The 24282-nt window shown below is 48.6% G+C and overlaps 1 protein-coding gene across 2 annotated transcripts in view; it reads left to right on the top strand.

Moving 5' to 3' along the window:
- HYDIN (HYDIN axonemal central pair apparatus protein) overlaps positions 1-24282 on the top strand; it is a 3619565-nt gene that overhangs the window by 2064285 nt on the left and 1530998 nt on the right. For both annotated transcript variants that reach the window (XM_078670948.1, XM_078670947.1), the window contains one exon: positions 9876-10048. In XM_078670948.1, coding sequence (XP_078527074.1) covers positions 9876-10048 — 173 coding nt within the window. The remainder of the gene's footprint in view (positions 1-9875; positions 10049-24282) is intronic.

Here is a 24282-nt window from a genome sequence, read left to right as displayed (position 1 = left end):
CTCCTGCCGCGTTCAAGTAATGCCCTCGTGGCCCCTGCCGCGTTCTGGAATCACTTGCGGCCCCTGCCGCGTTCAAGAATCACACTCGGGAATCACTCACGGCCCCTGCCGCATTTGGGAATCACTTGCGGTCTCTGGCTTGTTTGGGAATCACTCGCGGCCCCTGCCGCGTTCAGGATTCACACTCGGCCCCTGCCGCGTTTGGGAATCACTCGCGGTTTCTGGCGCATTCAGGAATCACACTCGGCCCCCGCCGCGTTCAGGAATCACACTCGGCCCCTGCCGCATTCAGGAATCACACTCTGCCACTGCCACGTTCAGGAATCACACTCGGCCCCTGCCTTGTTCAGGAATCACACTCGGCCCATGTGTCATTCTCGCTGTCATCTAATCATGAATCGAAATTTGCCTAGCTATAGTGACGGTAAGTTTCAATTCTATTGGATTATGCTTTTTCCTTCATCGCTTTCTTATAACAAAAAACACAGCAGCCAGAAAAAGCACCAAACAACTTTCCTTTCCCAGAGCAAGGGAAAAACAGTTCCAAATGACATTTCAAGCATGAAAAACTACAAAGTCCTTGACATCATGGACGCAGATCAGCCGGAGTCCTTCCACAGTGTCCTTGAAGCCCAGATAGACGCTCCAACTCTACTGCTTCTCCTCTTTCTTCGACCTGCTACCTGATAACCTCATTGGTCTTGCTTCGCACCAGTATTCCCTGTAATGGGAAAATAGTGTCAAACCTACCGAACTGCGTGACGACAGTCAATCAAGAAACCACATTACCAGAAGAATATCGCAACACTGTCATCCAGAAATGATCAGGAAGAGATTACTTACGCCCATACGGGAGGTTTCGCACCAAAGTGCCGCGGGAGGGATAATCCTCGACTCCGAGTCTTTAATAGAATTGAAACCTACCGTCACTTATAGGTAGGCAAATTTCGATTCTATGGCAGGACCGGAGGCTCTGATTATGTTAGTTTAAAGCTTACTTACCATCAAACGCGCCACATCCACCACCGGTTTAAAATAAAACCGTTTAAAAGTGGAATCAGAGGACCAGTCCGCTGATCGCATCAAATCCTCCAGTCTCGCCCCAGGAGCGAAAGCTGTAGAAGCCATGGCCCCTCTTGCCGAATGTGCACCAAACTGCTTTGTATTAATGCCCGCCTCCTGCATGATCCATCTTACCCACCTAGCAATAGTGGGGGAGGACTCAGCTTTATGAGGCTTCCGCAGGGCAATCAAGAGTTGTCTTTCGCCTGGAGGGCGAAGGTCTTGTGTCATATCCTCATAGGCCTTAAGGCACTACACTACACACAACTTAGGAACGTCTGAGAAGGCTGGATATGAAATTATTTGAGACAAAGTTTTAGTTTGTCGTCCTAACGTAAAAGTCACCCCATCCGGGGAAAAAACCCAAGCAGAAATATCCAACGCGCGGACATCCAAAACCCTCCGGCAAGAGACCAGACACAAGAGCATAGCCAACTTAGCTGACAGCTCTTTAAGTGATAGGTATTTGTTCACCTGCCAAGACAGGAAAAGATTCAGCACCACGTTAACATCCCATAACAAAGAATATCGTGGTTCCGGCGGTAAAGATAACCGGACACCCCGTAAAAGCCTGCACACAAAAGGATGCGTGCCAATCGGGGCCCCGTCCACCGGACAATGAGCTGCCGAGATAGCCGACCGAACGATACGCCATCCCGTCCGTAACCAACTCTGCCAGGTAATTCAAGACGGGAACGACACCCGCGACCACGGGATCCAGACCCCGTTGAAGACACCAACAAACCCACTTAGACCATGCTGAAAGGTACCTCTTGGAAGTGGTGTCTGCCCAGGCCTTGGACAAAAGGACCTTAGCCGAACCCGAAAGGCCCGGGAGTGACCAACGTCACCGGAAAGCCGCCATGCCATGAGGCGGAGAGACCCTTGCAGCACCAACTGATGGCGATCTCCGCTCGGATTCAGAAGAATCTGAGGAAAGTGGGGGAGTAGGATTGGAAAATCCCAAGAAAGTTCCAGAAGAACTGTAAACCACACTTGAGCTCTCCAAAACGGCATCACCATCACCACAGATGCCTTCTGCCGGCGCACCTGGGCCGCTGCGCGCACAATCATTGGAAACGGCAAGAAACGCAAACCCCCGTTCCGGCGCCCATTCCTGGAGAAAGGCGTCCGTTGCTTCTGCTAGTGGATCTGGCCTCCAACTGAAAAACCGGGCAACCTGGTAGTCCAGGCATGACGCAAACAGATCCACCGAGAAGGGACCCCACGCATCGCCCAACCACTGGAACACCTGCCTGTCCAGTTTCCACAGACTCGAGTCCCTCAGGTGACGGGAGTGCCAATCTGCTACCTGGTTGGCTTGCCCCGGCAAGTGTTCCGCCGTGACAGAGATATGGTGCGAGAGGCAATAGTTCTAAAACTCCTTCGCCAGGTTCGCTAGCGCTCGAGAGCGCGTGCCCCCCAGATGATTGACATAACAGACCGCTGAGACATTGTCCATTTTCAGAAGGACACACGACGACACTCGGTCCCTGGTCCAACACCGAACTGTGAATGACCCCGCCAAGAGCTCCAGGCAATTGATATGAAGAGACTGTTCTTCTAACGACCACATGCCACCTGTGGAGACATCTCCACAACGGGTGCCCCAGCCCGCTCTGCTGGCGTCGGACTCTATGACCAGGTCGGGAACTAAACCAAAAATTGCTCGGTCGTTCCAGGCCTTCATGTGAGTCAACCACCAAGACATCTGTAAATGTAAAATGTAAATGTATAGGCATTTATATAGCGCACTACTTACCCGTAGGGTCCCAAGGCGCTTCGACCGCTGCGAAACCCTTCCTGGCTTCCCTGAGAGATGGTCCCTTAATGGGTATCTCCAGGGTGAGACCAGGCATCCCCGGCGGTCTGGTGGGGCCGTTAGTGAAGATGAGGCAAGCTAATGCCCAGAGTTGCCGAGTGTGAACGCTGATCAGAGTGGGCACCGAGGCGAGAGAATTATCGAGTCCGCTGACCCTGGTCCAGAAACCTGCCGCGCCGGGAATCGAACCCTGGTCCTGGGCCGTCCTCTGCTCTCGGGTCTGCCGCCTCTAACCAGTGAGCCACACTACTTCACATCTCCTCCTTGGCCTCCACTGATAGAGGCACAGACTGATCGTGGAAGAAACCCAGCCGAAGGTGATAACCCTTCAGACGCTGCATTGCCCTGTAATGCAGGGGACCCGGGAAGATTGCCTGAATGGAAGACGAAAGAAGCCCTACCTGCCGGGCAATCTGCCTGAGAGAAGTCCGGGTTTTGGAAATGGTTTGGCGCAACTCGTGATGAATCTTTGCCATCTTGCGAGCCGACAGACTCAACGTGGCTTTCACTGAGTCTATGACGAAACCGAGAAAAATCAGAGATTGGGTTGGGCACAGGACGGACTTTTGGCCGTTGACCACGAAACCCAGATCCTGGAGAAGAGAGACTGTCTGCCGCAGCTGAAGATGTAGCCTCGACGGGCACTCAGCCATCAATAACATGTCGTTGAGATAGACTATGAGACGAACGCCCTGACCCCGCAAAAACTCTACCACCGGTGGAGAACCTTGGTGAAACACCATGGGGCGGAGGCCAGGCCGAACGGAAGAGCAGTAAACTCGAAGATTTGGTCCTGCCAATGGAACTGAAGGAACCTGCGATGTGGGGGATGAATGGGGACGATCAGATAAGCATCTTTCAAATCCAGACGGACCAACCAGTCACCTGGAAGAAGGACGTCCCTGAGCAGATGGATCCCCTCCATCTTGAAGTGTCTGTAGACCAACCACCCATTGAACTCCTTCAGGTTGATCACAGGACGGCGTCCCCCTTCTGTCTTGTCCACGAGGAAAAGATTGCTTAGGAACCCATGAGGATGTAACTCTGAACGACAAATGGCCCCTTTTTGAAGGAGATCCGACACCTCCTCGTTGATCTTTGGACTGGGTAAGAGTGGTCTGCTTAATTCAGGCACTCTGTTCATCACCACCCCCTTTTCTGAATCATTTTGTCCACCATAAGCGTGGAAGGGTATACTCAGATGTGAGTCCCTTGCTCATTGCACCATCAGGATTCAAGCAAGCCGGGCCGACGACGCCTGAAATGGCAGAAACCGGTCCCCGGAAGCTTGTTTCCTTCCCAGTACAAGAATTGGCTTGGTAGTTTGGTTTGCCCTGTTCCCATCATGCACTGGGACAGGAACAGACTAATTTGCATATAGCCAAGTTCTGAGCTGGGATGGTGCAGTGAGCTAATAAACGGTGATGGATCAAGCCCTGATCTTTGGACTTGGTAAGAGTGGTCTGCTTAATTCAGGCACTCTGTTCATCACCACCCCCTTTTCTGAATCATTTTGTCCACCATAAGCGTGGAAGGGTATACTCAGATGTGAGTCCCTTGCTCATTGCACCATCAGGATTCAAGCAAGCCGGGCCGACGACGCCTGAAATGGCAGAAACCGGTCCCCGGAAGCTTGTTTCCTTCCCAGTACAAGAATTGGCTTGGTAGTTTGGTTTGCCCTGTTCCCATCATGCACTGGGACAGGAACAGACTAATTTGCATATAGCCAAGTTCTGAGCTGGGATGGTGCAGTGAGCTAAAAAACGGTGATGGATCAAGCCCTGATCTTTGGACTGGGTAAGAGTGGTCTGCTTAATTCAGGCACTCTGTTCATCACCACCCCCTTTTCTGAATCATTTTGTCCACCATAAGCGTGGAAGGGTATACTCAGATGTGAGTCCCTTGCTCATTGCACCATCAGGATTCAAGCAAGCCGGGCCGACGACGCCTGAAATGGCAGAAACCGGTCCCCGGAAGCTTGTTTCCTTCCCAGTACAAGAATTGGCTTGGTAGTTTGGTTTGCCCTGTTCCCATCATGCACTGGGACAGGAAAAGACTAATTTGCATATAGCCAAGTTCTGAGCTGGGATGGTGCAGTGAGCTAAAAAACGGTGATGGATCAAGCCCTGATCTTTGGACTGGGTAAGAGTGGTCTGCTTAATTCAGGCACTCTGTTCATCACCACCCCCTTTTCTGAATCATTTTGTCCACCATAAGCGTGGAAGGGTATACTCAGATGTGAGTCCCTTGCTTATTGCACCATCAGGATTCAAGCAAGCCGGGCCGACGACGCCTCAAATGGCAGAAACCGGTCCCCGGAAGCTTGTTTCCTTCCCAGTACAAGAATTGGCTTGGTAGTTTGGTTTGCCCTGTTCCCATCATGCACTGGGACAGGAACAGACTAATTTGCATATAGCCAAGTTCTGAGCTGGGATGGTGCAGTGAGCTAAAAAACGGTGATGGATCAAGCCCTGATCTTTGGACTGGGTAAGAGTGGTCTGCTTAATTCAGGCACTCTGTTCATCACCACCCCCTTTTCTGAATCATTTTGTCCACCATAAGCGTGGAAGGGTATACTCAGATGTGAGTCCCTTGCTCATTGCACCATCAGGATTCAAGCAAGCCGGGCCGACGACGCCTGAAATGGCAGAAACCGGTCCCCGGAAGCTTGTTTCCTTCCCAGTACAAGAATTGGCTTGGTAGTTTGGTTTGCCCTGTTCCCATCATGCACTGGGACAGGAACAGACTAATTTGCATATAGCCAAGTTCTGAGCTGGGATGGTGCAGTGAGCTAAAAAACGGTGATGGATCAAGCCCTGATCTTTGGACTGGGTAAGAGTGGTCTGCTTAATTCAGGCACTCTGTTCATCACCACCCCCTTTTCTGAATCATTTTGTCCACCATAAGCGTGGAAGGGTATACTCAGATGTGAGTCCCTTGCTCATTGCACCATCAGGATTCAAGCAAGCCGGGCCGACGACGCCTGAAATGGCAGAAACCGGTCCCCGGAAGCTTGTTTCCTTCCCAGTACAAGAATTGGCTTGGTAGTTTGGTTTGCCCTGTTCCCATCATGCACTGGGACAGGAACAGACTAATTTGCATATAGCCAAGTTCTGAGCTGGGATGGTGCAGTGAGCGAAAAAACGGTGATGGATCAAGCCCTGATCTTTGGACTGGGTAAGAGTGGTCTGCTTAATTCAGGCACTCTGTTCGTCACCACCCCCTTTTCTGAATCATTTTGTCCACCATAAGCGTGGAAGGGTATACTCAGATGTGAGTCCCTTGCTCATTGCACCATCAGGATTCAAGCAAGCCGGGCCGACGACGCCTGAAATGGCAGAAACCGGTCCCCGGAAGCTTGTTTCCTTCCCAGTACAAGAATTGGCTTGGTACTTTGGTTTGCCCTGTTCCCATCATGCACTGGGACAGGAACAGACTAATTTGCATATAGCCAAGTTCTGAGCTGGGATGGTGCAGTGAGCTAAAAAACGGTGATGGATCAAGCCCTGATCTTTGGACTGGGTAAGAGTGGTCTGCTTAATTCAGGCACTCTGTTCATCACCACCCCCTTTTCTGAATCATTTTGTCCACCATAAGCGTGGAAGGGTATACTCAGATGTGAGTCCCTTGCTCATTGCACCATCAGGATTCAAGCAAGCCGGGCCGACGACGCCTGAAATGGCAGAAACCGGTCCCCGGAAGCTTGTTTCCTTCCCAGTACAAGAATTGGCTTGGTAGTTTGGTTTGCCCTGTTCCCATCATGCACTGGGACAGGAACAGACTAATTTGCATATAGCCAAGTTCTGAGCTGGGATGGTGCAGTGAGCTAAAAAACGGTGATGGATCAAGCCCTGATCTTTGGACTGGGTAAGAGTGGTCTGCTTAATTCAGGCACTCTGTTCATCACCACCCCCTTTTCTGAATCAACCTGGCATCTTCCTCTGAAAACACGATTGGATGTGGAGGTATTGGTTGACACAGAGTGTCGTAGAACTCGATGTGGAACCCGCAGACGGTCTGCAAGACCCATGCATCAGAGGTCAGAGCCTCCCAAACCTCCCGGAAATCCCCCAATACGCAGATGCGTGGCGGATGGACACTTACTGTTGTTGCCTCCACCGGAATCGGCCCTGAAGCCTCCTCGGCCTCTGAAACGTTGCCCACGGGTGGGGTAGAATTCTGTACAATTGACTGAGGAATTATATTGTCCTCGACTGGAGCCTTGCCCCTTGTTGGTGTGTTGCTGCTGGTGGCCTCCCCGGCTGAGCGAGCAGCCCCTCCCACCTCCGGCCCCTTGGGAAAAATGACTCTGGAACACCCTCTTTATATTAGACTGCGCTTTGTCCAGAGACGTAAAGGTGGACACAAACTTGCCTAATTCCTTGACGAAGGGATCCCCAAAAAGGCCTCCCTCCACCACGGGCCCCGCCCCCGCCGAAGCCAGATCACCAAGCTTCGTGTCCAGCTTGATCAAAAGGAGAGCAACGACGTTCCGTGGAGATTGCGCAATTCACATTCCCCACAAAAACAACCGCCTGCTGGGCCGAATTCGAAAGAACCTCTGGTGAAATACCAGAACCTGTCACCGTGGCCTCCTCAGCCATGTCTAGAATCTTAGTAAGTGGCCCGACGACTTCCAGCAACTTGTCCTGACAGGACCGCCAGGACCGATCTATCCCCTTCCTGGGGTCCTTCATAAACTTGCTGAGAAATGTCGCCATCTTCGAATCTAACTCCGGGGTGAAGGCCACCTTATGTTCCAAGGTTGGCCGAGGGCACTCGGCCCTCAAGCAACCGCGCGCCTCCTTGAGTGGCTTGCGGAGGTGACCGGCCACAAACTTCGCCACCATGTCCCCCGGTGCCCAGGCAGCGGAGTGCGGATGAACAATCTCATCCGGGTCCAGCATACCTGAAGCATCCTGAGACAGTGTCACAGAAGAACTGGCCGGTCTCCAGGACCGCGAGGACCCATCATCGTCATCCGTGTCCGACGAATCCCCATCCGGGACCGGAGAAGGAGGGGGGGAATATTCCACGGGCACCACGGACGATGAAGGCACCGGGGGAGCAGAGGACCCTCGAGCCAGAAAGCAGAGCGCAACCGCTCAAAGGCGTCCTTGTCAACCCCCTGCGCCTCCTCAGTACCGTCCTGCACACAAACCTTCTTAGGGGGCGGGGGAGGGACCTCCTCTGCAGCCGCAGAGGACGATGTGGGAATTGCAGAGCTGGCCCGATGGGCTTGGCCTAACTTAGCGCATTCCTGGATAATGCGGTCAGTCAACCGCTGCTCCATGGGCCCCATGACATCGTTGACGCAACGGTAAATAGAATTATCTACCGCGTCATAGAAGCCATCATCAAATGGAAGGCACTCGTGCACTTCCTCCTCTTCATAAGAGCCCTCCATTATCAGAATGCTCTTTTTCCCAAATCAGCAATGCTAACCAAACACACCAGAGGGCGCAACCCCTCACACCAGAGCAAACGCCCGTTTCTAGAAGGGCAATGTGGGCAGCCTGTAGGACTGACAATGACAGGCGACCACCAGCTAGCAAATAGGGAAACACGCACCCCGAATGCGCGTGGCCCTCACAGCAGTGAGCGGGCCAAGCTGCCACCTCGCACGTTCCAAGAAAACGTGCACAGCGTGTCCAATCGCAAAAAACGCCCTCAGGCGGCAACGCGGTCTCACCGCAATATAGTGATGGCGTATAATAACAAATACGGGCAGATAGGGACCCCGAAACCTGGGGCGTTCACAGTGTGGCAGCGGGGCAAGGCTCACGGGGACTCTGCTCCTGCAGCGCTCCTCACAGACTACCGCGAGCACGCCGCAGGAGCAGCGAGACGGGAGAAGCCCCCTAGTGTGCCTCTGAGGCACAATACAGGACAGGAGGCGGCCGCGTAAGAAGCGAGAACGCTTCCGCGGCCGCAGGGAATCTGTCAAAACAAGCCCACACGTCAATTCAACGAAACAAGCAAATATACATTACAACAGCACGCGCGGTGAGCCACGCAAGCAGAACAATAGACCCCCAAGGAGAAGAGAAAAACGTGACTTATCTGGCTGACTAGCAGCGAAGAAAGAGGAGGAGCAGTGGAGCTGGAGCGTCTATCTGGGCTTCAAGGACACTGTGGAAGGACTCCGGCTGATCTGCTCCCGTGATGTCATGGACTTTGTAGTTTTTCATGCTTGAAATGTTGTAATTTGGAACTCTTTTTTTCCCTGTATCAGGGAAAGAAAAGTTGTTTAGTGCTTTTTCTGGCTACTGTGTTTTTTGTTATATTAAAGCAAAGAAGGAAAAAGCATAATCAGAGCCTCCGGGTCTGCCATAGAATTCCTTTAATTTATGATTGGTGTTGAGACATAGGGAAACATCCTTTACAACGCAACTTTTACCACGCAGTGCCTTTACGACGCAACTTTTACAACGCAAACCATTACAACGCATTGCGCTGGGAGGCGCTCTAGGATAGGGAATACGTTTAATTTACTGTCCAACGCCTTCCCTAGTGTCCACGGGGACTGGAGTTGGAATAGTAAATTAAACTATTCACTATCCAGCACCCCAAAGCGCTATGCGTTGTAAAGGTATGCGATGTAAAAACCGCGTTGTAAAGGCATGCTATGTAAAAGTATGCGTTGTAATGTCATACATCCTGAGACATATATCTACAATAATCCTATTGTATTTTCCCAAATCTTTGAGTGCTGGTTAGTCCAAATCACCATAATGACACCGGAGGCACTGTATGAGATGAGATAGACTCCTAATAGAAAGTTTTAAAATTGTTTGTTCCTTCAACGTTTTGTTGCAGGTTGCCTTGGAAACAATGAACAAGTTAGTGTTTGCAATAAACATCCAACTAGATAGGGATTGTGGACACAACTAGCTATTACCGTTTAAAATAAATTATCTGAACATGCCTAACCATGCTTTGTATAGTTTCTTGAGCAATTCTTGTGTTTTGCTTGTGTTTTTCCCCCCAGGAGTTGTCTCTGTGGGCTTATCCAACCACTCCAGGAGTAATTGAGGATAATGTGGTGTGCTGTATTAAAGAGAACCCTGAACCCACCATCTTCAGAATCAGCTGCCAAGGAGTACGACCAGAGGTGGAACTGGATCGCAAGCAGCTGCATTTTGACAAAATTCTGCTGCACAGGTTAGAGTATGCCATCATGCTGAGCTGTATATGCAATGTCTGCAATGTAAAAGGCTCTTCTGCATTGGTATTTTCATGGAGTCACATGTTTCATAATAAAATATTCCCCTTTGTCAGTCTGTGAACCCTCGATAACCAAGGTTCAATAGCAATATACCTGTACACAAACAACATTGGGAAAACTGTAGACAACATACAACCTATCCATGACCTTATATGACCCGAACGTTGGCCAATCAGAGCAATAAGAACTCTTTTTTCTTCCTCTGATGTTCCTGGTGACAGTTGTTTTGACGCATAGTGTGAAAATAATTCTCAGGAGATTTGTTCCAGTTTCTTCAGAAAAGACCGGTTATATTTTGAAGAACTCTTTTATAAAACATAATTATCTATGCTACCAAGAACTTTCAGCACACCAGCTGTGGCTGAGGAGTCTTCCGGGGATGGTCTTTTCAAGAGGTGTGATCGATGTGGTAAAAGGAAGTTATACAGGAATGACGAGCATGCTTATTGTATAACTTGCTTACACCCAGATCATGATGAAAGTTACCTTGATACATTGTTAACTTACCAAACAGTCTCTAAAAGACAGATATAGATATTTGATCTTAGCTTTACTGTAACAGAGAAGATCTTTTCAGACCAGTCCTATGTATTCAAAACATTTAAAGAGGCGCTTGGCATTACAGCAGGTTCCCAAAAATGTGTTTCTAGGAACGCTACCTCTGCACCTGCAAGTCAAGACTTCGGTGAAAGGTAGGTAGAGGCAAAGAAAAAGGAAAGGCATGACAGTGAAGAACCTTTTGTCCTATAAGTCATTTAAAACCTGCTAATCTCTGGAAACACCCCCATAATAGGAAGCATTCCCTATCAGAATCTGAAATTTCAGTCACAAAAGTTAGTGTTACTGGACATCTACTGTGACAACAGTATCATTGGATCCTTCAACATCGGTGAATATGCTTACACACACAAGAGCTGTGTCTAAGCATAAACACTTGCCGTTGTCAACAAAGCAGAGTGTGACTTGCGACCATGCCAGTTCCTTAAGATAGATGTCTACCATCAGTTGTATCACAGTGAATTAAAACTAAATCAGTGAAGTTAAATCTCAGTCAGAAGTGTTTTTCAGATCCCAGCACCACCAAGACTATGCTGACCCCCTTGTTGACAATTCTATTAATTTTGTCAGGGGAGCTCTGTCTACTACGTCATCAGTTGCTTTGAGGACTTCTACTACTTAAATACATCCAATGGCATTCCAGTTAGTTATGACAGTCTCACCAGTTTTTTTAGTTTCTCTAAAATTATCTACAGTTTCACTGCAGTCCTTAAGGGTGTCTCTGCCTCCAGAAACAATTTCACAGTCTTCATCCTCTGATGAAGGGCGATGAAGCTCCTAGGAGGTGCAGCCAGATTGTGATGTGGAGCTAAGGAAAATAGAGAAAAGCCTGGTTATAGGGCGCAAAACTGCATCAACCCCAATGGAATGATGTTAAGGGCAAGCACCACAGTCGTAGACGACACAATGAACCTCCATCATTATCCCATGATTTGGATAGTTTGACACATTGCAGACGGCTATGTGAAACTTGCCTTTGAAAATGCTCATGTCGGGGGGAGGAGCCAAGCCAGCGACCAAGATGGTCGCGTAAAAACACGGGCTCCACCGACCTCCGTTCCTTGACAAGATATCCTGCTAATTAGCCTGTTCGCACTTATCACCCCCTGATCGGTGAGCGTAAGCGACGCCCTTACCTGCTCCCCTGGATCGTCTCCTTGATTTTGGAGCGGAGCTGTGCCGTCCGAAAGTCTGGGGTCTGGTCCGGAGAGAAGCCGGGACCTCACGTAGATCTGAAGGCCGACCTATAGTGCAACAACATCGGGCCGCAAAGTGATCTGCCCCGGCCTGACGGTGGGGGTTGGCGGCCCGATAATATATCGGCTTTCAACCGCCCCCGGTATTGTAGTAAGAGGCTTGGAGTGCGGGCGATGGTAATCCCCTGCCCGCTCCGGAGACTAAACACAGAGCTGTGAGGGGCCGCATCCCGCTGCCTCTGCCGGATGGGTGGCGAGGGGGCGAGAACGAGAGCATTATTGTGCCTGGCATCCGGGGTGAGCTGTGGGACTGGAGGGAGCTGAGATGCTCACCCTCCGCCTTGAGGGGGGTGCGGTATGCGGAGGTGCGGAGGAATACAGGTGGACTGAGTTCTAATGCCCGGTCCCTAACAATGGACTGCAGGATTGTTGAGCGTTGCGGCTGACTCAGGCCAAGCGCCTGGAGAGCGGTGTGACTGGGCCCCTCCACCCCCCTCAATTCGCCCCCCCAACCGCCGTTCCGGAATTGTGGTGTTTGGCTCCCTGGCACTTGGAGAATTTGAGCTGAAGACGCGGCGATTGGTAAGAACCATTGCCACACTGCCTCTCGTGGCCAGAAGATATTGTTTTAAAGATCCTGCGGGTCAAAGCGGTTATTGAAGTACTGAAGGCGCTGAGGGCCACTGAAATGGGGGGGAGCGTTGATGGCCCGATAGATGCTGATTTTGCACACACTGGCCTGTGATGACTGTTCTAAGTGCCGGGTGCCACCGGCGCCTGCAATCTGGACAATATAAATACACTCCACTCATGATCTGAGACTCTGTCACTCTGGAGAGGCGTGTGGAGGCCGCGGATCACACGTAACTGAGAGATATGGTAGGCTGTCCGGTTGGACGAAGCAGCACCGGCGTAACTGCTGACTCGGTGCTGCCTTGCAAGGACGCAGATTCGTAAAAGGTGAGCTGGGCACGAGGTGTGCAGCGATAGACGGAAGTGCTGAATGACTGAGTATTAACACCCATCGAAGTCCCTCTGCAGTACCTTACTTGACTATCTAGTCAGGGGAGTGTACCCCTTGCATTCCTGTTTGTACCCGGGAACTATTGGCTATGTCGTGATTGGTCCGGACCGGAAGAGTGGAAATGACCTAAAAGTAGCTCTGGGGTGGTTGTACCTGTCAGTTGCTAACTTGGAAAGTCGGAGGGTATGCAGTGATTGGAGACTCTATACTTAATGTACTCAATCTGATCGGATCTACTAATAGCCTGCGACGGAATGGCGGCACGGCCGGAATCAGATAAGGCCTCATCGCGCTCCTCCAAGGGATCCAGGACTGTACAGGTCAATAGGCTGGATCGCTACACCATCCTTAAGGGGTCCTCGGGGGAAGTAAAGAAGATGCCATCGGCGGGGGAAGAAGTGCTAACAGCTCCCACCGAGCCAACACTAACGGATCTTATGGCGGCCATCAATGGGGTGCAGGCATCACTGGGCCAGAAGGTGGAAGCCCTTGACGCCAAACTAGACACTGTCACCATCGAGATGGGATTACTCCGGACAGACCTTGCGAAGACTAACGAGAAGGTCAAATCACTCAAACTTAAGACTAATGGCCTAATTGACGATGTGAGTCAGTTGCAGCGGGAGGTGCAGGGCCTTAAGGCAGCGAGAACTCTCACGGATCGTAAGCTGGACGACTATGAAGGAAGGGTCAGGCGTAATAACATCCGCGTTCTTGGTCTACCCGAGAAAACAGAAGGCCAAACACCGGATCTGTTTATTGAAAATCTTGTTCTTAACTATCTCAAACCCAAGGGTCTCAGTAATCTGTTCACAGTTGAGCGTGCACATAGAGTCCCAGGAGGACGGCTAAGACCGGGAGCGCCCTCTCTTCCTATGATCGCAAGAGTCCTGAATTTTCGGGACGGGGATGTGATTTTACAGGCTGCACGGAATGGACCCCCATTGCAATATGAGGTGACCCTCTCCTTTTTCCCAGACTTTACCCATTCAGTCCAGAGACAGCGTCAGAGCTTCCTTTCAGTAAAGAAAAAACGGAGAGAAAAAGGACTAAAATATGCAATGATGTATCCGGCCCGGCTCCGTGTAGAACTAAATGGAAACGCATGGTTTTTTGAAAATCCTGAGGTGGCGGCGGACTGGTTGGACAGTGTGATTGCCTCAGAGAAGGTGGGCCAGGATCGGGGCGAGATAGGAGATCAAGAATAATGTGAAATGGTGACATTGGGCTTACAAAGTAATGTGTTGGGATCAGGGGAGGGGAGGGTTAGCTACAGTTCTTCTTTGATTTATTATGCTCACATACATGAGGCAATATATTTATCTGATACCGGGGTGGTTGCTATAAAGGTGGGAGCAGGGTAAGATGGCGGGCGAGTGTAGGCCCTCTCTCTATTTTCTACCTCAATATAGTTGTAGATTAGTATCGGGGTGTAGGGGGGGCAACAGGCACACTGCTAGTTGGGGATGCGCGTAAGCGAAATGCAGGGGTGCAGGGTGGGGAAGAAGGGTTGAAGAGTTTTTTGTAAGATTGTGTGTCACAATAGTGGTAATTGGTTTAATTTTTTCGATGTGTTGTTATAGATGGCATCAGTGTATCGGTTTTGATTGACATGCAACAGACACCAGATGATTATTTTTCTTTTTCCTATGATGATGGGGGGTAGTGAACTCAAGGTTATAAGTTGGAATGTTAATGGGTTAGGGGATAAAATCAAGCGTAGTGTGGTTCTTCAATATCTAAGGCATCGCGCGCCAGATGTGGTCTTGCTCCAAGAAATGCATTTAGTTGGAAACACATGCAATGCACAGAATGGGATATAATTTGGTTGCGCATGCTGGGTTTACGTCTGGGTCTAGGGGGGTGGGTATTCTGATTCGAAAGGCACTCCCCATAGTGATAGATTCCACATGGACAGACGACAGGGGACGGTACGTTGGGATTTCGGGTAGATGGTAGGGGCGTGTTTTAACCCTCTTGTCGATCTATGTCCCACCGGGTCTGCAGTCTACAACCTTTTTTGATCTGGGGAAGCTATTGATTGAGCTACCTGGGGGACTTTTGATTATAGGCGGTGATTTTAATGCAGTAGGTTCTGGAATAATGGATAGATGCCCCCCGCGAGTTATGCGGCGTGCCCAAAGATGGTTGCCTGATTTTATGGAGGCAATGGGTTTGGTAGACAGTTGGAGACTATTTCACCCAGACAAGAAGCAATATACCTTTCACTCTGGCGTGCACAGTAGCCTCTCCCGGTTGGACTATTGTCTGGTCCTAGCGGATCAGGCATCGTACATTACAGAGGTGATTCATCTTGCGAGGGGCATATCTGACCACTCCCCATTGTGGCTTCGGTTTTGTATCACACCACACTCTGCGGGTAGAATTGCTCCTATTAACCCATGGTATATCCGAAACCCTAAGTTTCGCGGGGACCTCATAAAGCTGCTAGACGATTATTTTGTAGAGAATGAAGGATCGGTGTTATCTATGGTGTCACTTTGGGAGGCATTCAAAACAGTTATCAGGGGTCAAGCTCTAGCATTAATAGCTGGAACCAAAAAGGAAAAGAATAAAGAAATTGTTGAGGTGGAAACTGAGATTGGAAGATTGGGGGAGGAATTGGAGCAGGGGGTGACACGGGCCATCTTACATGTTTTGAGTCTAAAACAGCATGATTATAACACGCTGGTCACGGATAGGGCCAGAGCTCTCGACAGGGAACAGAAGGGAAGACTCTCTGATCTCGGAGATAAGGCAGGGAGGCTAATAGCGTGGCTGGATAAGAAAGAAAGAGCCGGGCGTGTTGTCCCAGAACTAGTCACGGATGAAGGATAGGTACTCACGGACCCTCAGAATATAGTGGATAGCTTTGCGAAATATTTCCAAACTGTTTATGCCTCGGTATCGGACCGACCGGAGGAGGACTCCCATTTATTACTTCGTGATATACGGCTCCCATGTTTGTCTAAAGAGGATATTGATTTTATGGATAGTCCTCTAACTACTGATGAAATAGCTCTGGCTACCCGCTCGTCAGGCAAGGCGTTAGGTCCTAATGGACTCCCAATTGAACTTTATAAACTGAGACCGGATAAATTAGCCAATTACCTCAAGGGTATGTTTGTTGAGGCCCGGGAGAAGGAAATCCTGCCTAGGGACCAGAGCGTGGCATCGGTGGTAGTGATCCATAAGGAAGGTAAACCCAAGGATCAGTATACCTCGTATAGACCTATTTCTTTATTAAATGCGGAGCCCAAAATATTAGCTAAGATCCTTTCAAACAGATTGATAAAAGTGATTAGTGGATTGATCCACCCGGACCAATCAGGATTTATCCCCGATAGAAATACTGCTTTGAATTTAGGAAGGTTGCATGGAGTGATAGCTAGAGCACATACTCTGCGGGAACCAGCGGTTATCGCTTCCCTGGATGCAACCATGGCCTTTGATACAGTGGAATGGTCCTATTTGTGAGCAATTCCAAAATACAATAACATATCAATGTATCAACATTTGCTTCAACATGCGTCTGTAAGAGAAGCAATTTTTAAAGAAAGACTAGTAAAGGGGATACACCCTCAAACCAAATTCAAATCCACAAAAATGGTGATATACGCTATCCGATTGCATCCCACTTAGTACAAAATTTTGCTAACAGAGATCAACATTGTTTCACGTATCATGCTATTGACCATATTAGAGCAGACCCTCGTGGGGGGAATAGACTTCTGATGTTGAGAAGACGTGAAGTTCAATGGTTGATTAAATTGAAGGCCGTGGAATGCGGTCTCAATGTGGATCATGAATATGAATTCTACCTGGGCAATTGAAGTGGATATATCATGTACATGAATAATATGAATGAAGAGCTTGAGCTTGTCTGATTGACATGTTATGATATTGTCGTGTCGCCTCAAGGACATACACAATATTCAATGTGCACAATATATTACATAGAACTGTTGCAACTGTGTTGCATCTATGCTAATAGATGCTATTGATGTCTGTACAAAATTGGATTTATTATGTTGGCGTTATGGATACCTTTCTTCCAGCTACCTCTCACTTTTTTGTAGGTGACTTGATAATTTGAAATGATATATAATGATCTGTGTAATCCATGTGCAGCGTGGACTATTTGGTTAACGCATTGCATCTAGTATAAGTCTTACTTACATTATCGAGACTTATTAATATTAGACTACTGTTGCCAATACTACTGTAGTTTATAATCACTGTTCTTGATACTTTAACTCGGAGTTAAGATTTGGGCGCGAATTTGGTTATATCTACTCATATTAGCGCTGCGAGTGAATCTAATCGTTAACGTTAATAATATATTTGTAGGCACAATATAGTACTCAATATACTATTATTTTACACAACAATTGTGATATTAGCACGGACTTAACCATTTCAATATGGCGCCCTTAGAATTGGTGCTTTCACACTTAGCAGGTTACCGTGATTTAGCCATTACAAGATGGCGCGGATAGCGAAATTAATCGCTATAGCCAACAATTGCTCATTTGAGTATCATACAGTTCTTCTAATACACCAGCCTTGCTAGATTTAACTTGCAGAACCTCCGCACATGGCGACATCACCCTGACTAAGGGACTACGTATCTCTATTACTATTATATTGTTATACTAGTATAAGTAGGGCGAAAAACACCATTACAAAATGGCGCCCTCAGTAATGATACTTTTCGTGTTGGTTGATATCTATATAAAGCCATTACAAGATGGCGCTGACGCTGTACGCCACGGAATACGCGACTCTGAAGATATTACCTGGTGAGTTTGGAACGGTGGAATTATGATGTGAGCAAACAATATATCGACATACTTACTAATGTATGGCTTGAATTGCAGATACGTACTCGTATTGAACAGAATATTGGATAGTGAGAATTAGGATTACAGTGGAGAGTCTGAACGCCTCACACAGCACATTAGGTGAGATCACATTATAGATTTGGGATATAAGGTGCCCAATACCAACTTGTTATTCGACGGTTGGTTATCACTGATTTTAATATGTGACTCATTCATTGAATATATTATTTGTAGGTGTGTGTACGTTCCATACTCGCATAAGGATACACAAATATATATAATTTTGTACCTGGATCCATTGAAAGTTATATGATCCAGATGGGGATTTCGAATGAGACAATTAATCAGTGATTTGGTGAGTGTCTATTATTTTCTAGTGATTGATATATGAGGGACTGCAATTTCTTGTTTGATATACGTGTGTAGTTATTTTACCCAAATGGATTCACTTGTAGGGTTATATTTGTACCAACTCGAATTGAAATTGGATTGTTACTTATGCTGATGAGCATTGACAAACGTTACTTCCATTGACCTCAACAATTGAGATTTCACTTAGTGAATGGTGAGTTATTAATCTATTCGTTACGTAGCATGCAATGCGTGATCCAGCTGGCCATGTAGCATGTGGTGATCACAAACCATTTATTATGAACTAAGTAGTATAATCAGTTTATGTTGACTACTCTATGGATACAGTAGCATTAGTAACATTTGGCCAATATTTTTCTTCTTTCCTATTCACATTGATAAGTTGTGGATTTGAATTTGGTTTGAGGGTGTATCCCCTTTACTAGTCTTTCTTTAAAAATTGCTTCTCTTACAGACGCATGTTGAAGCAAATGTTGATACATTGATATGTTATTGTATTTTGGAATTGATTATAATTATTTTGGGTTGCAGCCCTGAAGAAGTCATTGTCTTACAGACTGACGAAACACGTGTTGGCTGCGCTTTTGAATAAATCTATCTTCTAAAGACACTTTATCTTGTTTTGGATTGAAGTTTGGATCATTATTGGTGATTGAAGACCACATACGATAAAGACATTATTTTGGCGATTGGAGACTACATATGACATAGACATTAATTTACTGAGTGCTCGGAGGACTACCGAACTGTTGACCATTGGTCTTTTCAGAGGTTGTGGTAACCAATCTCTACTCTCTTCCAGAGCACCGACTTTACTTTTTATCTTTGAGATTGACTATTTTACCTATACATTGCTGTGCGCTCCTATTAACCGTTACCATTTCTTGCAGTTATTGGTCCTATTTGTGGGCGGTCCTGGCTAAATTTGGATTTGTACCGGAATTTATTGGCTGGGTGCAGCTATTATACACTGAGCCGCTTGCACAGGTAGTGGTTAATGGACGAATCTTGGCACCCTTTCATTTAGGACGGGGCACGCAACAGGGTGCCCCCTCTCTCCTATTCTTTTCTCTCTAGCTTTAGAACCCCTGGCGGCCTGGATCCGCTGGGAGCCATCAATCCGTGGAATTTGATGGTCCCCTGAGTGGGAGGATCGGATTTCATTATATGCAGATGATATTCTGCTTTATCTGACCTCCCCTATGAAATCCCTCATGGTGGTATGCGATGTCCTAGCTTCTTTTGGTAAAAATTCTGGACTTTCCATTAATTGGGGGACATCTGTGTTGTATGTCCTTAGTGGAGAGGCTCCGGTCCCTCCGAGAAATTATCACATCCAGATTACCACGAGTGGATTTAACCTCTTCAGTGCTGCATGAATTTCGCTGCAGTGCTGAAGGGTTTAAAATCGTATTGGCTCATGACGGAAATGTTCCGTCATCAGCACCGGAGCACCGACGCTGATGACGGAACCGTTCCGTCATGAGCATGGAAGGGGTTAAATATCTTGGTATTTTTGTTTCGCTGGACCCGACAACTAGATATGTTGAAAATCTTCTTCCCCCTCTGCAGCGGCTTAGAAGTGACTCCGCTCATTGGCGAAGGCTTCCGATCTCTTTGTTGGGACGGGCAGCCCTCTTCAAGATGATGTCCCTGCCACGCTTCCTTTATGCCCTTCAAAATACTTTAGATGTAGTGCCCACGAGCTATTTCCGCGAGGTAGAGGGACTTCAACAAAGTTTGTTATGGGAGGGGAGGCCCCGCATTGCCTTAGCCAAGCTAACGCTCCCGTGGTATGATGGTGTTATCGCCCTCCCGGATATCAATCGTTATTACTGGGCCTCCCATCTGGCTGCTATTAATCATGGAACATATGGGCCAGTTGAAGATCCCGGATATGCCATAAATAAATGGCTCCTACCAGGTGGCAATTATAACAGAGCACTGTATTTTAAACCGGTGAAGCTCGGTCTTACGGGACCAACGAAGCATGCAGTAAAAATCTGGCATGATGCCACGAGTTCTTTGGGGTGGAAAGATAAATTAACACTGGCTACCCCACTTTTTGCCTCGGAAAGATTAGGTAAGCTGTGGAACACTAAGGGATTTGATAAGTGGGAACTGATAGGGATCTCATCTATTAAGAACATGTGGGAGGAGCCAAGATGGCGAACGGGACGGACGTCTGAGCTCCCGGCTCCGTAAGCCGCCTGCCTTGAGCGGAATATCCTGACTTTACTCCTGGCTCCCACCGTGGTTAACTGCTGAAATGGTGATGCAGAAGCCGTCCGCTTTCCATTGAGACCTCTGCAGTCTGAATTGGTGCAGGATTTACTGCTTTCGTCGATCTCCGAGGCTGTCCGGGTAGCTGTGCTGAACACTAACGCCGGACGCCATGATACCGAGCTGGTGAGACGAGCGGGGGAGGTGCCGTTGCCCACGGGTCTGCTGTGATCTCGGCGCTGTCTTTTTATTTCTCTTCTGCTGCAGAGTGCCTCACTTTGGCAGAGGTGGGTCTCTATATGACTGGAGCTCCTGCGCGGCACTTCCCCCCGCTCTGCTGCTTCTCGCCTGGCCGTCCTTCATCCTGGGGCGATTCTCGGCTGCAAGGCACTCATATTGGCAATGAGGGCATGGTGATTTTCAAGCTGTACAACTCCTCGCTGTGGGCTGCTTGATCGTCGGAGGTTTCACGCCTGCCTCCCCGGACAGTGAGATCGCCCCCATCCTCCCTCTCGTTCTTGCGGATTGCCTGAGTGGCGGCAATGGCGCCTGCCTTTCATTACGAAACGACGGCTGCCCCGCCATCTTTGTCGCGCGCAGCCCGGTCTGCTACTGGGCTGGAGACGGACCCCGGGGCATCGCCGCTCGCTGAGGACCGGCTGCTGATTCTGGACACCCTGACTTATAGGGATATCCTGCTCGCCTTGGCGGATTTGGAGACTACATGCTGGCGTAACATTCAGGTGCTGGCGGAGAAACTTGAGGGTGCTTCCCCTTGTGTAACGCGGCCGGGACAGGCTGACCCCCTGCCACCTCTGACACTGTCTGGAATTGATACACGAACGCAATACGTGCGGGCGGAGATGTGCAGTGTCCCGGACGGTAATGTTGCTGGTTCTCTCCTTGGTGAGGCTTTGGCTACAATGTTGCCCCCCACATCGGTAACTGTAACTCCTTCCCTACACTGGCTATATTCATCGGCCTCCCGGTGCCTGGTTCCCCCTGGGGTCTTTGTCTTTGGAGCCGTCTTTATACAGCGGTGGGGACTGTGCTGTCCGATGGCGGAGAGGGTGCCTAATTACGTGGATGCTGGAACTGATGGTGATCGGGTACGCTCCTCCACGCCTCCTGGGTTTCTTCCTTGTTTGGAGCGGCCATCTTGCTCCTTTGTTCTACCTGGAGGGTGCTCGCAGCGATGGCCGGCCCCGGTTGGAATTCGCCGGTCGGGCCAGGGCTGATGTTCTTTCTCGTGACTTTGCTCGGACAGACGACGGAGATCCGGACTGACCTATTTTGATTGGCTGGCTGCTCAGGATGCATTTCTTTTTCCCGATTTGCTATAACATTGCTATCTCCTGGTTTTTATTCTGGTTGTGGGGGTTGTGATTATTGTATTGATCTGTGACTCTAGATACGGATGTTTAGATTCTCTCTTGACTGAATGTCTTTTGAATTTACCGTCACACGGTGTGGGAGCTGTGCGGGCCTGTGTGAGTTCGGGTGGCCGGATTATGGAAGGAACTTGTGTGTTTTAGGTCTGGTGTTGACAGCGGAGGCCGAGATTCTGTTATTAGGGCCCTCCTCCGGGTCGGCTTCTTTTGATTGCTGGCGCTGTTTGTGGCTTATACAATCCATTTTGCTTCTGGGTATCTTCTTTCTGTTGTGTACGGCCATTTTGTCTTTTCGTTCAAATGGGGGTGGGCCCTCCGGGGAAGCCATGTTCTGGGATCCTTTTTCGGGCTATCCGGGGCTAGGGGGGTATTTTTCTCGATGGGCAGATGCTTGACTGACGAGTGGTACTCGAGAGGGGGCGCTTCTTCATTTTGTGCTGCTGTTCTATACGCTGACTTTCCCCTTTCTCTCCTGTGTTTCGTGCTGTACTATGGTATTTTGGATGGACAGTTTATTTGCGGTTGGGAAGCCCGGGAGCATGTGCAATTGGCCCTCTTCTCCGCGATGGCCATGTCTGGTGGGATTTGGTGGTTCTGGCCAGACTGTGGGTGTTTCCCTTATTGGTCCTGTTTGCTTCACTAGTGAGGACCCGGACAGCACCGTATTTTGATATGTTGATTTGCGCTGATCCGGACTTCTAGGTCTGCCTGATTCTGATACTCCTTGGGTTCTCGGTCCTCCGAATCTACTGTTGTCCGTGGCGTAAAGGTTATATGCGGCATGGAAGTCCGGGAGCTCTGACATTGGGTGGGCTCCTCCCCGCCTTTCTTTTCTTTTCTGGGGGTAAGGGGATTAGTCTATCCCTTCTTACTCCCTATATCTCAAGTGTGAGGGGTCTTTCTTTCCTTTTTCTTCCTTTTTCCTTTTTCTTCTTTCTTCGTCTGAATTTCGGGTTCTTTAATGGGCGACAGACACTCTGCTGGGGGGGGGGTAGGCCGTAGCCTCCGCATTGCTGTTGGGTGGGGGGTGGGATTTCTTTTACATTGTTTAGTTTCTATGGGCCTTATTTTTCTGTTTTTCTGCGCTTTCTTAACCTGTTCTTTTCTGGGTCCGTGATAGGGGTTGATGGGAGGGGCGGCGCTGTGTATGGTGTGCGAATGATGGCTGATGTTTTGGTTGTTTTTACTTTGTACCGCCATATTGTTTGAGGACTTGATTTCCATTGTTGCTATCAGTTTTGCAGCCGCCTGCCAATGTCGTGATGCTGTTATATGGACTCAGCTCTCTTTATGTCTTATTCTTCATTGCTTTCACTTGGTTCAAAAACGATAAAAGAATAACCTTAAAACCTAACCTTGAAATGCTCCTTCTCCTCGGCGCCAAGTTTCTATTGGACGTAATATTTGATGCTTGTTGTTCTATCATCCGCTACCGCTGAGGAGTTGTATTGCCTGCACTTGTGCCTTAATGTATCGTGGCCGGCCTGACGGTTGTGGGCCCGTATTTGTTCTTTTCTTTCTGCACAATAAAGGTTTTTGGAGAAAAAAAAAAAAAAAAAAAGAACATGTGGAGCAAGGGGCGAGTGAAATCATTCAAAGAAATGCAAGTAGAGTACAAGCTTTCAGAATCTGAACATTTTCGCTATTTGCAGGCTCAACACTCATTTACGGCTGCTCTGCCTATAGAGGAGGAATTACCGGAGGCCTCGCCTCTTGAGGATAGAATCTTAGATGGTCACCTCCCCGACAAAACGATCTCCCTGATCTATAAGAAACTTATCAAAAATAGGGCGGATTTGCTTACGGTACTGAGGGTTAAGTGGACATGTGATGGTTTAGAACTGGATGATGAAGATTGGCAATTAGCTGTGTCCTCTCCAAAAGTGGTCTCTATTCCTACGAGGTTGCGACTGGTACAGTTAAAAATACTGCATAGGGTCTACGTTACTGGTCTCCGTCTTGTACAGATGGGCTTGTACTTCTATGCATATTTTTTGGGAGTGCCGCTACATGACCGAATATTGGGGTAGGATTCATAACGTTATTCAAGAGGTCACTGGAGGATTACGGTGCAGGCCTTGATTGGTTCAAGATTGGACCATGCTAACATCTTATATCTTGGCCTGCCCGAATACCTCTTGCAACGGATGCAGGTGGTCCAGAATGCGGCGGCTCGCGCCATCTTTGGTCTGCATAGGCGAGCTCATGTTTCTGGCTTAATACAGGCGCTTCACTGGCTGCCTATCCGACAGCGGATAGCCTTCAAAACCTTGACCCTTGCGCATAAGGCCTTCTATTCCTCCGGGGCTAAATACCTGCAGAGGAGGTTTAAGCAATACCGTCCTTCTCGATCTCTGAGATCAGAATCGCAGCTTCTCGCCATTGTTCCCCGTGTGAGGAGGGCCCGATTGGGAGGTCGCTCTTTTATGCTCCGGGCCCCTCAGCTTTGGAACTCTTTGCCCTTCGCGTTACGTAGCAATTCCAACTTGCTATCTTTTAGGAAGGGCCTAAAAACCTGGCTGTTTGCCTCTTAGATTTTATTTTTTCCTCTTCTCCCTTTTT

The sequence above is a fragment of the Lissotriton helveticus genome, chromosome 12 (genome assembly GCF_964261635.1).
Source record: "Lissotriton helveticus chromosome 12, aLisHel1.1, whole genome shotgun sequence".
Taxonomy (NCBI): Eukaryota; Metazoa; Chordata; class Amphibia; order Caudata; family Salamandridae; genus Lissotriton; species Lissotriton helveticus.
Note: the sequence above shows the minus strand (reverse complement) of the source record. Positions and strands in the feature narration are given on the sequence as shown.